This window comes from Neoarius graeffei, chromosome 4, assembly GCF_027579695.1.
Source record: "Neoarius graeffei isolate fNeoGra1 chromosome 4, fNeoGra1.pri, whole genome shotgun sequence".
NCBI classification, from domain to species: Eukaryota; Metazoa; Chordata; class Actinopteri; order Siluriformes; family Ariidae; genus Neoarius; species Neoarius graeffei.
This window is the reverse complement of record NC_083572.1, coordinates 40,515,640-40,529,153: the sequence shown is the minus strand read 5'-3', so window position 1 is coordinate 40,529,153 and position 13,514 is coordinate 40,515,640. Positions and strand designations below refer to the sequence as shown.

The following is a 13,514-nucleotide window of genomic DNA, read 5'->3' as shown; positions in this document are numbered from 1 at the left end:
CTCCAGATTCTAGAACTGTGATTTCCAAATTAAATGCAAAATGTACTTTCATCTGAAAAGAGGACTTTGGACCACTGAGCAACAGTCCATTTCTTTCTCTCCTTAGCTCAGATAAGACACTTCTGACATTTGTCCCTGGCTCAGGAGTAGCTTGATATTAGGAATGCAAAAGTTGTATCCACTTTCTTGATGTCTGTTCGTGATGGGTCTTGATACAGACACCAGCCTCAGTCCACTTCTTGTGAAGCTCTCCCAAGTTCTTGAATCAACTTTTCTTGACAATCCTCTCAAGACTGCAGCCATCCCTGTTGCTTGTGCACCTTTTCCAGCCACCCTTTTCAGCGATGACCTTTTGTGGCTTACCCTCCTTGTGGAGGGCATCAGTGATCATCTTCTGGACAACAGTCAAGTCAGCAGTCTTCCCCATGATTGTGGTTGTGTGCACTGAACTAGACCGAGAGATACACTGTGTTCATACTGTTTTACTCAAACTCGAAATGAAATTCTAATATTTTGAGTTGTTTTTTTTTGTACTGTATGCCATACTGATTAAAATAGAAAAATGCTTGAAACATTTTAGTTTGTGTAATGAGTCTATAATATATTACATTTTCACTTTCTTAAATAACTGATGGAAAATATTGAACTTTTTCACAATATTCTAATTTTTTGAGATGCACTAGTAGACGAATCAGAATTTACAAGACTTGCGTTCAAGCAAGGTGTGTTGAAAGGTTGCTCGACAACGCTGCACTCTTGTTTTGATGACTGCCAACAGTATTATGGCACCCATTTGGCAATGACTTGTGCTCATGAAATGTTAACTTTTGATCATATTTCAGTTTAATTATTAATCCTGCAAGGCACTTCAGCACCCATGACTTTGTTTAATGTGAATACACTCACGGAGCACTTTTAGGAACACCTGTGCACCTACTCATTCATGCAATTATCCAGTCAGCCAATGATGTGGCAGTAGCACAATGCATAAATCATGCAGATACAGGCCAGAAGCTTCACATTTCACATCACCCATTAGAATAGGGGGGAAAAAAATGTGATCTTGGTTGTGTGGGGGGTTGGACTGGTTTTGAGTATTTCTAGAACTTCTGATCTAGGATTTTCCTGAACTCTAGACTTTGTTCAACTTGGTGCAATAAACAACAACAAAAATAATCCAGTGAGCAGCAGTTCTGTGGGTGGAAAAGCCTTGTTGTTGAGCGAGAGAGGCCAATGGAGAACGCCCAGACTGGTTTGACAGGCTACGGTAACTCCGAAGCTTGACTTCAAGGACCCAATCTGCCTTGTGTCAGTAGTCCAGGCTGGTGGGGGTGGTGTAATGGCAGGGTTCTCGCCAGCGCTTTATATGGTTGCGGCCCGCTACGCTAAAATTTCAGACTGCAACGGTAATTTCCCCCCGCTACGCTAAATTTTTAATATAGCGTAACGGTTGTTTTCAGTTGTTCATCACCATCGCCAAAAGTTTTTTTTTTTTCCTGCGCACTTGAGCAGTTTTCAAGGTGTCAAAATCAGCCTACGTTTGTTAGGAAACCCATGCCTGGAAATCAGTTCCGAGAGAGAGAGAGAGATCCTGGCTATAACTTTCTCTTGAGCTGGACTTCGGTGAATGACAATGGATGACGGACCCCCTCGCAAAAAAAGAGACATTCGCTCTTTCTTCACAGTTAGAAATGTAAGTGCACCACTTCTACAGGTTTTCCATCACGCTTGAAAACTTAACCCAAAGCCCTTTGATGAATGAAAACGTCTACTTTGTAAGCAGGTTTAGCAATATGACAGGGCGCACGTATCGGATGATTAGCGCTAATTTACTGGATCCCACTGTGGCTAACATTAACACACTGGTAATCTGCCTGCATGCCATCCATCGTTATATTTCTATAAGGAGACAGGCACAAGAGAGGTTGGAGGAGATGAAGGAAAGGACATAGGAGGCAGAGGAAAGGAGGTAGCAGATAAACGGGCAGAGGATGGAGGTAGGCCTAGTGGGGGAGAGCCCGCTGTTGGAGATAGAGGAGTTTTAGATTATATATTAATTATTTATTAAGGGGGCTGGGTGTATGTTATGCCTGAATGAAAATGCAATTTGTTTTATTTTTATGTGCTCAGGCATTTCTTAATTTCTTAATACAATAAAACATTCATTATCTCTTTGGTTGTGTCTGAGTTTACATATCTTTTGACAACACCCTTTGTAGTTCAGTGAAATACAACAGTAGGTAACACATTGCCAAGATCCAAAGATGTAACAATTTTCCATCAAGGATATACAACATAAAAAATGCAATTTATCCCCTCCAGGAACGTCAAATATGGCCAATTTTGGGCATGATTTTTCAAAATCTCCGCACCATCCCCCCGCTCGGTCGCTACGCTCCCTCGCCATAACCCATTACGCTAAAAAAAAATCCTGGTGAGAACCCTGAATGGTGCGTGGAATGTTAATACCAATCGTCTTTTGAATGCTACAGTCTATTCGAGTATTGTTGTGACCGTGTGCCAGAGACTCAGATTGTTGGCGCGCCTGCCAGCGCTCGAAACTAACGGTGTCCCGACGTCCCGGGGACCATAAAAAATGTCATCGGGACACAAAATTATCATATCTGGGACAATCCCGGGACAATGGAAAAAAATAGATCTAGAAAAAAAGTTGTACATTAATATTATTTACAAAGCCGTAACACATACGTAGACATTCACCTAATTTGTCAATTTTAATTTTAAAACGTTAACAGTGAAAAATACATAGTAGCTACACTTTCGATGCACCTGCATCCGTAGGCTACAGAGCAGCGCATTCTGTTCTAGAATCTTCGGCCGGAGTCCGCATTATACGGACTTGGAATGGAATTGCTACCGCACACGCTGCGCCGACTCTTGCCAGAACAAAAATGCTGAAGTGGTTGAAGCGGACCGACCGCGGGGAAGAAACTGAAAGCCCAGACATAACGTCTCCGGGACCTTCAGGATCCAAAGTTCCATCGCCTGGTCTGCAGGCAACGCTAGCAACTGAATGAACTTAATGAACACTGTTAGACACGTTATAAAATACAACAGGAATGATGTGGATGATATTGACGGAAGATACCGTTCAACAGAATAAGTGAGTTTTCTTGGTGTCTTTCTAGTTCAGAAAGTTTAGTCAGTCAGCAGCACAACTAGGCTCGGACCTGGCACTATGTTGATGTTGCTAATATTTGCACCCACGTTTCGGCAGCGAAAGTTCATAAAAATGGATAACGGAAAGTTCATAAAAATGGATAACGGAAAGTTCATAAAAATGGATAACGGTAATGGTGAAAATAAGTTGGCCTTATAAATGCCAACAGATATTCAAGGTATAAGTAGATGAAATGAACATAAAAGGGGTCTTATTTTCAACTAAAGTGTACTGCAGATGTAGGGAGTTGAAACATTTTCTGAATGAGCTAGTTGGCCCCTTTAAATAAACGGGTATCTAATCATACAGTGAGATCGCCAAAGTTTAATAAACTGAAAATGCAATAACTAATTTTGAAGTAGATGATGCATAGGACATGTGTCGCTTGTGTCTTGTGACTTATTGTAAAAATGATATAAAGGGTTCAAAATCGCATAGTTACAAATATAATAGTAACTTCATATGATAATATTAACCACTGGTTATTTCAGAGAGGAAAAAAATGGGGACACTATTGCTTCCATTCGGGACAATACAACACAGAATTCGGGACCACTGGGGGACACAAAGAAAAAAAAGTTAATTTCGAGCCCTGGCGCTTGCGTCTAAGACGCACCATTTCGAATAATGAACGCATTGTCGAGAGGGGCAGGGGCCAATATGGACGCGAGCATTTTATACCCTATTTGGAATGTTTCGTGGCGTATTACTTGACTTCATGGTCTCAATATCGAAAATCTTGCACAAATATGCAACTTCCAACATAATTATCAGGATATTCAACAGATTTCAGCATCGGATGAATTTGTTTTGACCGCCACCATATTGAATATACGTCGGACCCGTTCATGTATTTACGCCGCCCCGTTTGTAGCGTCCCAAGCGAGTAAAACTTGATCCAAGTCTTTCGCTAGGTGGCGTCTTACGGTCTAATGTACGAATATTCAAAAGAGACAAGAAAACATGGATAAGAAAAAAAAAGAAAAATACATCTATTTTGTCATTCTTCGGCAGAGAGAGAGGGTGCATTCACCTGAAAAAACTGATACCCCTGATACCCAAGGTAATTAGTCATACTAGATTTACTACTACTGCAACATCAACTACTACAACAGCAACCACTACTACTGCCACTACCACCATCACTGGTGACTACTACTACTACTACTACCACCATCTGATTCTCTGAAATTAGAAGTAGAGATGATTAGAGACAAGCAGAATTAGACTGTCACAGCATGCAAAAAACAAACCCATTCTTGTGCTATACTGTAATTTACAAGGAGGAGATAATATAGATGTGATATATAGTGGCCTGTGGTTGAATTCCAAAATATTGCCACTGATTAGGGATGTTAACCGATGACCGTTTGACCGGTGGTTGACTGAATCAACGTCAACCGGTTAAATTTTTTTTGGTTGTCGGTGAAAAAAAAAAAAAAAATCGTTTTGGAGCGGAGAACCTGGAATTCTGTATTGTAGATGCTTGGGCCATGCCATGCGGTGTAAGGACGACAGCTGACAAATCAGAAACACCCATTCAGTCATGTCCCGCCCCAGTTAAAGACAGCTGACAAATCAGAAACACCCATTCAGTCATGTCCCGCCCCAGTTAAAGACAGCTGACAAATCAGAAACACCCATTCAGTTATGTCCCGCCCCAGTTAAAGACAGCTGACAAATCAGAAACACCCATTCAGTCATGTCCCGCCCCAGTTGAACACAACTGCCACTCTGCGAAAGAAGAAAGTGTAGACACAGGCTTTTTAGCTTACAAATTACTATTCTTTATTTTTTTTTAATTATGATTAGAAGGCACATGGAGTTTAGTCCTGCCTTGGCCAGTGCATTCTGAAAGTATGTTTCGGTCTGTAGCCAACAATGCATGTTATTGCAGATCAGATCTCTCCAAACAAACTAAAGGCGCAGATGCCGACTTTTTCACGGCTTTTTCATGGACTGTAACGGCATTTGCTTATTTAGTAATTTTAATACACAATTTACTCTGATGAAATTATTCAGACACTCCAACCCCCCCCCCAAAAAAAAAATCGGATCTGCACGAGCCGTGAAAAAGGCGCGCCGTTTGCATCCCTGTTTAAACTCCTAGGTTAACCGACTTTAACCGGCTAATGAGGCTCGGTGGTCGGTCAAGATTTTTTTTTAAGTTTTCGCCATACCTACCACTGATTAAATAATATCTCAATGTATTTGGTTGAAGCATTGATTTTTGTCATCTACATTGCTTCATATGGCTTCTAATACCAAAAAAAAAACAGAATTGAGAAGAAAAAAACAGCCCCTGGGCTGCCCCGGCTGTTCATTGGGCTCGCTTCGCTCACTAGGTTCGCTTCAACTGAAGGATAATCACTGGGCCCCCCATTGTAGAAATGGGCCCCTGTTTTTTCCCCAGGAGGGGCCCTGTGGGCCCCTTGACCTGCAAAACAATCTGAGTCTCTGGTGCGCATCCCTTCGTGGCCACCATCTTCTAATGGCTACTTCCAGCATGATAATGCACCATGTCACAAAGCAATGCTGTCTCAAACTGGTCTCATGAACCTTGACAATGAGTTCAGTGTTCTTCAGTGACCACTTCGCTCACCGGCTCTGAATCCAGAAGAACGCCTTTGGGATGTGGTAGAACAGGAGATTGGCAGCACGAAAGGGCACCTGAAAAATCTGCAGAAATTGTGTGACGCAATCGTGTCAACATAGACCAGATTCTCAATGGAAGGTTTCCAACATCTTGTGGAACAAATGGAGGCCCTACAAAGTATTAGTGTAGTGTTCTTTAATAAAGTACTCTGAATGTATATCTTTTTTTTTTTTTTTTTTTAAATATTCCCTCCCCCCTTCCCTGTCCCAGGGTTGTTTTTGTACTTGATGAGATATAAATACTGGCATCTCATCTCATTATCTGTAGCCGCTTTATCCTGTTCTACAGGGTTGCAGGCAAGCTGGAGCCTATCCCAGCTGACTACGGGCGAATGGCGGGGTACACCCTGGACAAGCCGCCAGGTCATCACAGGGCCGACACATAGACACAGACAACCATTCACACCTACGGTCAATTTAGAGTCACCAGTTAACCTAACCTGCATGTCTTTGGACTGTGGGGGAAACCGGAGCACCCGGAGGAAACCCATGCGGACACGGGGAGAACATGCAAACCCCGCACAGAAAGGCCCTCGCCGGCCACGGGGCTCGAACCCGGACCTTCTTGCTGTGAGGCGACAGCGCTAACCACTACACCACCGTGCCTCCCCACCTCTCATGATGTAGGTGCTTTTATCCGTCTTTTGATGTGTAATTGATTTCATTATGTTCCGCTTTGGTATATATACGATAATTGTTGTTGATTTCCCCTCCAGACTGGGACATGCATGTTGCCCAGTGAAAGTGTTGGTATGCAGTTTAGGTATTGAGGCAGAACCGCGTTCAGTCAGGTTAGGGGTAATTTTGATCCGTTGAGCACGTTCCCTCTTTAACATGCACTCTGTGAACTCTGAATGGCCCCACAGGAAGCCCAGGATAAACTCCCAGCTGGTGGCTCAGCAGGTGGCGCAGCAGTATGCCACCCCTCCCCCTGCAAAGAAAGAAAAGAAGGAGAAGCCAGAGAGACCCGAGAAGGAGAGGGCTGATGGCGAGCGACCAGAGCGAAACCTGCCTGATGGTGAGCACCCAGCCAAGGACAAGATTGAGAAGGATCATGCTGACAAAGAGAAGAAGGACCGAGAGAAGGAAATCACTGTTGCCCTCCCAAAGAAACCCAGCAGCAAAAAGACCAGGTACAGAACATTGTCTGCATGTTACTGCGTTAATATGAATCTTTTCCTTACGCATATTAACTGCTCCTTGTCGTGTGTGTGTGTCTCTCTCTCTCTCTCTCTCTCTCTCTCTCTCTGCAGGCCCAAGATGGACAACCATCAAAGCCCACCAAGTGAAAGGAACAGTATACAATCTGGGAAATCGACCACCAAGACTAAAAACTCTCACATCTCAAGGTGCTTCAGTTTCCATCTTTAGTTGTGGGTTTTTTTTTTCTTTCAATTGTTCTAAAGGACCAATAGTTTCTTGTCTCCTGTCTTATTAGAATGTTTAATGCCATCCCATTTTTAAAAAGAGATGGTAGTATATTAATAACTGTAGTCGGAGATGCCTTCCCTCAGCTTGAATAGCTACTGTTAGTCATTCTGTCACTGAACAAAGCTGGCAGACAGCCACAGTGCATCTCAATGTAAGAGCTGCTCTGATTCACAAATGCAGCGCCCCCCTGCCCCCCCCCTCGCTCTACCCTGTTCTTTCTCCTTCTCCGTCTCTGAATGAGTGTTAGTTGTGGGCTATGCTCAAATGAGCAGTGCAAGGTTTCACTCCCACACACTTTCTGCTGGCTGTTTTCCCACTGATCTGTCTAGGCCTGGCTGATGGGACGATGTAATCGGATATCGGCGATGTCTAACACATGATTTGCCATTAATCCTTCATGCATAACGATTTGGTTTTTGTTTGGAAGGAAGAGCTATAGAGGGTTTTTTTTTTTTTTAAATAATCATTTTATGAAATGCTACCAAATACTCACTTATGAATCCAGTGATTTGCTGTAGGCTTAAAGTAAAGGCAGCAGGCAGGTTAGATAAATTTACATGTGCAAGATCCCAGATTGGGTTCATGGGGCGAGGAGGATGATGGTTTTCTTGCTCCCTTCAGAAAGGCTGTGACCTTTCGTTGAGTCCCCAGTGAGACACCATCCATGGCACTGTGATGCACAGCAATGGCCACCGCATGTACCTTCATCATAGACTGGGACTTTCCCTTATTTAGCCCTCCCTGTAGGGCGGCTAGGACTGGGGTATAATCCGCTCCGTCACAGACGGCTCGATGGCTCAAATGCACGCAGCAAAATGGAGTCAGTTCCTCTCCATTTCTCTAACCGTACACTACCGTTCAAAAGTTTGGGGTCACTTTGAAATGTCCTTATTTTTGAAAGACTGTTCTTTTCAATGAAGATCACTTTAAACTAATCAGAAATGCACTCTATACATTGCTAATGTGGTAAATGACTATTCTAGCTGCAAATGTCTGGTTTTTGGTGCAATATCTACATGGGTGTATAGACCCTTTTCAGTCACGTGACCTTCGTAAACGCGACCGCCATTTTGGACATGTAGTGGACTTCGGCTCGAATCGGTTTGAATGCGAGGAAGGCGACAAACATAAAAGAAAAAGGAGCGAGATGCAGAAAACTGTATTTACTAGTTTACTGTAAATTATGATCTGGCAGCTATTTACACCGGATCCAGTGTAAATAGCTGCCGGAGCCAACGTCCGAGCTTGCCGGAGCGCGCTCCGGAACCTCGGACGTTGGCTCCGGCAGCTATTTACACTGGATCCGGTGTAAATAGCTGCCAGATCATAATTTACAGTAAACTAGAATGGAATGTTAACAGCAATGTAATGCCTTTTCTGGCTAATTTTATTCGTCTTGCCTCCAACAAAGTGGTCACTACACAAGCGTTGGTATGCCGCTATCCATCTTCTCCGTCGGTCAGCATCTACCGGGATCCGATAAAATGATAACCCTTGCCTTGTTTGTTGATGGTTACTACATCCAGGTGCACAACAATATAGTGGCATGATGGAAGTCTTGCTGAAAATAAACACTTTCTTTGCTGCCGTTCCTCAATGTTGGCTGTGGTAAACTACTGGTAGTACACGTCCAAAATGGCGGCCGCGTTTGTCGTGACGTCACGTGAAAAGGGTCCATAGAGGCCCATTTCCAGCAACTCTCACTCCAGTGTTCTAATGGTACAATGTGTTTGCTCATTGCCTCAGAAGGCTAATGGATGATTAGAAAACCCTTGTACAATCATGTTAGCACAGCTGAAAACAGTTGAGCTCTTTAGAGAAGCTATAAAACTGACCTTCCTTTGAGCAGATTGAGTTTCTGGAGCATCACATTTGTGGGGTAGATTAAATGCTCAAAATGGCCAGAAAAATGTCTTGACTATATTTTCTATTCATTTTACAACTTATGGTGGGAAATAAAAGTGTGACTTTTCATGGAAAACACAAAATTGTCTGGGTGACCCCAAACTTTTGAACGGTAGTGTAGCTCTTCATCCAATAAAACGAGGGTTATGTATATAACCGCGGTTCTATGAGTTTCGGATGACCGCCAGAGGCGGTGCTTTCAGCACATGGATATCCATGTGCTGAAAGCACCGCCTCTGGCGGTCAGTAGAAACGAAATAGAACCACCAGTGACCCAATGCAAGTGTCAACAGCAGGCATGCAAGCCAGGCCAACCTGTTCATAATCCTGTCACGATGGCTAATCAGCCCATACCGCAGTGCTCAAAAGTATAGCAGACGATCTCCTTTAATGCTCTGTGACCTGACGTTATGCAGACGTCCACGTTTATTTAAAAAACAAAAACCGTTGGAGTGAGAAGGAAAACCTCTGCTCCAAATCCAGTGTTTTGTTAGTAATGTGGATAAGGCCAGCTGTGAGCCCAGGCCTGATGGTTGGCAGCATGGCGAGGCGTTCAAAGACCTCCTGTATCGATATAGCGGATCTGCGCGTGGCGAAATTGATGGAGACCACTCAACCGCGTTAGTGTCTGAAACATAATGACGTTATTATGTTCAGCGTTCATATCGCTAATCGTACACGCCTTTTAAATTACTGTGTGTTTTTCTATTTTGCTTTGCGCACTTTTATACCCTATTGAATGAGAAAGACGCTTGGACGTCCCGTACGTGCAAATAACAGTTGTGACTTTTTTTTTTTTTGCTTCTGGTCAGCAGACCCAAATTGAAGAACGTGGACCGGAGCACGGCCCAGCAGCTGGCCATCACCGTGGGGAACGTGACGGTAATCATAACGGACTTTAAAGAGAAGACGCGTTCGTCCTCGACATCCTCCTCGACGATGACGTCCAGCGCGGCCTCTGAGCAGCAGCACCCGAGCTCGGGCTCCGAGAGCATGGACAAGAGCTCATCACGTGCCTCCACTCCTAAACGAGACCTCTCGCTCGGCCACGACGAGTCATTCTGAGCCTTCAAACTGCTCTTGGACACTGGAGATGCTGGCTGTTCCGCAGTTCTCCTATGCCCTGCTCTCATTCCACCCATCTGCTTTACCAAAAGAGGGACGAATGTTTGTCACATCCCCCCCCCCATTTACACAAACGCTAATGCGTGCGCATACATTTCCTGATTTGGAGATAATCTCATCTCTCTGGACCCTTAGCAGTGGATTCTCAGCATCACACCTTGGTAGCACTGGAGTGACAGCAGGGCTGATGAGATGGCATCCCCGCTCTTGTATGTATTGTTTTATACTTGTAAGTGAACATCTGGCTGAATCAAATTTTTCTTTTTTTTTTTCTTTTTTTTGTATTAAAGTCTGCTGTGCACAGTAACCACCTACACTTTAACAATTTCCTGAATGGCTATGACACTTATTTATTATCTGTTGTATCTTTTAGAGATTTTTTCCCATTGAAGCTTCGCTAAGTAGCATGGCTGATGGTTCCATTTTACACTTTTAATGAGTTTTTAATGAGTTTGAATTGTTTTCCTGGAGCCCCCTGAGAAACTCTTTCATATTGGTGCTAGCTACACTGTGAGGTTTATTTTATTTTTCTTTCTGTTCCCTACTCAGACTTTCTTTCACACATCAAGGCCCTTAAGCTTAAAGCCAATTTCACTCATTTTTCTGCCACTCCACCTCAGCTGTTCTATTTATTTTATTATTTTTTTTTTCTTCCATGAGTGCTAGGGGAACGGCTGTCTGCTCTTCATGGTGGCATTTTCAGCCCTCATTTTGCCAGGCAGGTCTGACAGTTTTCTAGCTTTTCCACAGTCCAGACTTTGTACCCCGGGTCCTGTGATGCCTGACTTTTTTTTTTGACATCTGTGAATAGAACCTCATTTTACACTTGCAGTGGCTCTCGGTCGACTATATGAAGAGGCATCTGGGTATAATATTTGGATTAGAAATCCTAAGAGAGTTTCCAGTTTATTCTTCTGCCAAGGAGTTAACTGGGTATGCGCTCATGGTTTGTTGTTACTGTTTATATTAATTAATGGCATTGTTTGGTAGAGTTATTTGTAACTTATTGGTTATTTATGGCATGTAGTACAAACACTAAATGGGTTTTTTTTTTTTTGGGTTCCGTCGAGTAACTAGTCTGGTTTTAAATTCCGCCATACCAACCCACATCGTCATTTTCTTACAGAATGCATTCCAGCGTACTTGAATCACAGTTACAGCTTCAAACGTTTGTTTGGTGAAGGATTAAGAAAAAATGAAGATGTAGACTGTAACTTGGCACTCGGATAACTTTTACTAATCGTGTAGAATCACATGATGTCGCTGAAGGGAAACAGAGAACACAGTAGGGGTGTTCACACGGCACATATTTGCACCGATGCATTTTGTTGCAATATATCTTACACCGGTGTAAATTTTGTGGCGCGTTCGCACGTCACAAACCTGCTTACTAGAGAGAAGCGTGTTAGCACCGGTGCAGCCCCACTTGCGTTCATACGGCAGTTTTTGCGACCGTGCTATACGATATGCGCATGCGTGAAAATGTACTTGCTTTTCCCGGTTGTCATGGCATCACCAAGCGCCGGGAAAACAACGTGGATGAAGACACCAGTGTTGCCAGATACTGCTGACGTTTTCCAGCCCAAAATATGTTCAAATCCGCCAAAATGCACTTAAAACCGCCCAATCTGGCAACACTGGAAGACACGCAGTTCTGTTGTTGTTGATATTCGCCATTTTGGAAGCGCAAAATACCAGGATGCAAATTATGCAATGCCCGTATGTAATCAACTCTCCTCACGCGTAGCGAGTCTACCCCTGTAGCATTCAGACGTCCCATTTTATATCGGTGCTGCCCCGCAAACTAGCATTTACTCCGGAGTAAATTTCTTAAACCACCTCCCGAGCAGGGTTAGATTTGCACCGGTTTAAGCAGCGTTCAGGGGCGACACCGGGATAACTTTGTACTGTGTGAACGCTCTACCGGGGCAGCCCCGGTGCTACACCGGAGTAAAAGTTGCCGTGTGAACACCCCTAATAAGGGTTTTGTTTGGGTTTGTTTTAAAAAGTCTTCAGCTGTGTTTCAGACTAACTCTTCCAACCCCCCCCCCCCCCCCCCCCAAAAAAAAAAAAAAAAAAAACAATGATGGCCAAAATAAGAGTAGTAATACCTGACTATCCCTAAAAATCCACCAAACTTCCTCTTGAACTGTATTAAACCTGTATAAAGTATGTGTATATGATATGAGTTTTATTTATTGAAGGACCAAAGGAATTTGATATTGACATGATAGACAAATAACAATTCGAAATGTAATGATCATGTGTGTGCTATATTATAATACATTTTTAAATAAAGTCTAATATAATCCATATCTAATTCTTACTGTCTAATTTTTGTCCACGATATACTGTGAAATTCATCAGTTGTTTTGGAATCAAACCTGTAAAGACCACATCAGCGTTAAATGTTGTACATTTTTACTGTGTTGGTTCTTGCAAGACATGGTCAGTTAGAGGGTCACATCTTGTACAACAGTATTGCAATATTTTAACTTTTGGTTATTAAACGAGTCGCTTAATGCTAATGTTCTAGTAACTGGTTAATGTTTAGAATCAGAAGTGTGACCAGTTGTGAAAGTATCACTTGTGTATCACTTGCAACAGAATTGAAGACTTGGATTTGCCTCCAGTGACACGATGAATTGAAGTTTTATGCTTTCTCTTTCCTCCAGTGGCTTTGGGATAATTATGTTCTGTTGAGACTGCAGTAGTGCTCTTGTGTTCTGTACAAATGAAGGCTTTACTGGGTCCGTTTGTGAGACAGTAACCATGTCTTGTTTGTGTATTTGTGATATTAACCAGTGATTGGGATTCCGAACGCATCAAGTTGTAACCGCCCTCGACCATACGCATCACCTGATCTGCGCTTAATTTAAAAAAAAAAAAAAAAAGGAAAAAAAAAAAGTGAACCACATACATGGCAGTTGTACTGAATTGGTATGACTTTTTTTTTTTTTTTTTGAGAATATGCAATGTGAACACATGAAGAAAACTACATTGGGTAAATTACAAAAAAAAAAAGGGATATTAATGTTCCGAACGCTTTGCCACATTTGAACCCACTTGTAGTTGTTGGCGCTTGCTGAGCACTGTATAGCCTACTTTACATTTCTTATGAATATAGCCATCTTTTCACTTGCCTTACCCGCTATCATAAGCAGTTAGCTAACTTTTTTTGTAAAATTGTAAAGAGAAAAATTAATTATCTTAATTT

General features: G+C 42.7%; 1 protein-coding gene across 3 annotated transcripts in view; it reads left to right on the top strand.

Moving 5' to 3' along the window:
* Positions 1–12,340, top strand: part of rybpb (RING1 and YY1 binding protein b) — a 47,125-nt gene extending 34,785 nt beyond the window's left edge. For 2 of the 3 annotated variants that reach the window (XM_060919250.1, XM_060919252.1), the window contains exons 3-5: positions 6,703–6,969; positions 7,090–7,185; positions 9,985–12,340. In XM_060919250.1, the coding sequence (XP_060775233.1) occupies positions 6,703–6,969; positions 7,090–7,185; positions 9,985–10,237 (616 nt within the window). In that variant the 3' untranslated portion in view covers positions 10,238–12,340. The remainder of the gene's footprint in view (positions 1–6,702; positions 6,970–7,089; positions 7,186–9,984) is intronic. The other variant, XM_060919251.1, reaches the window with a different exon arrangement.
* The last annotated feature ends 1,174 nt before the right edge of the window (positions 12,341–13,514 follow it).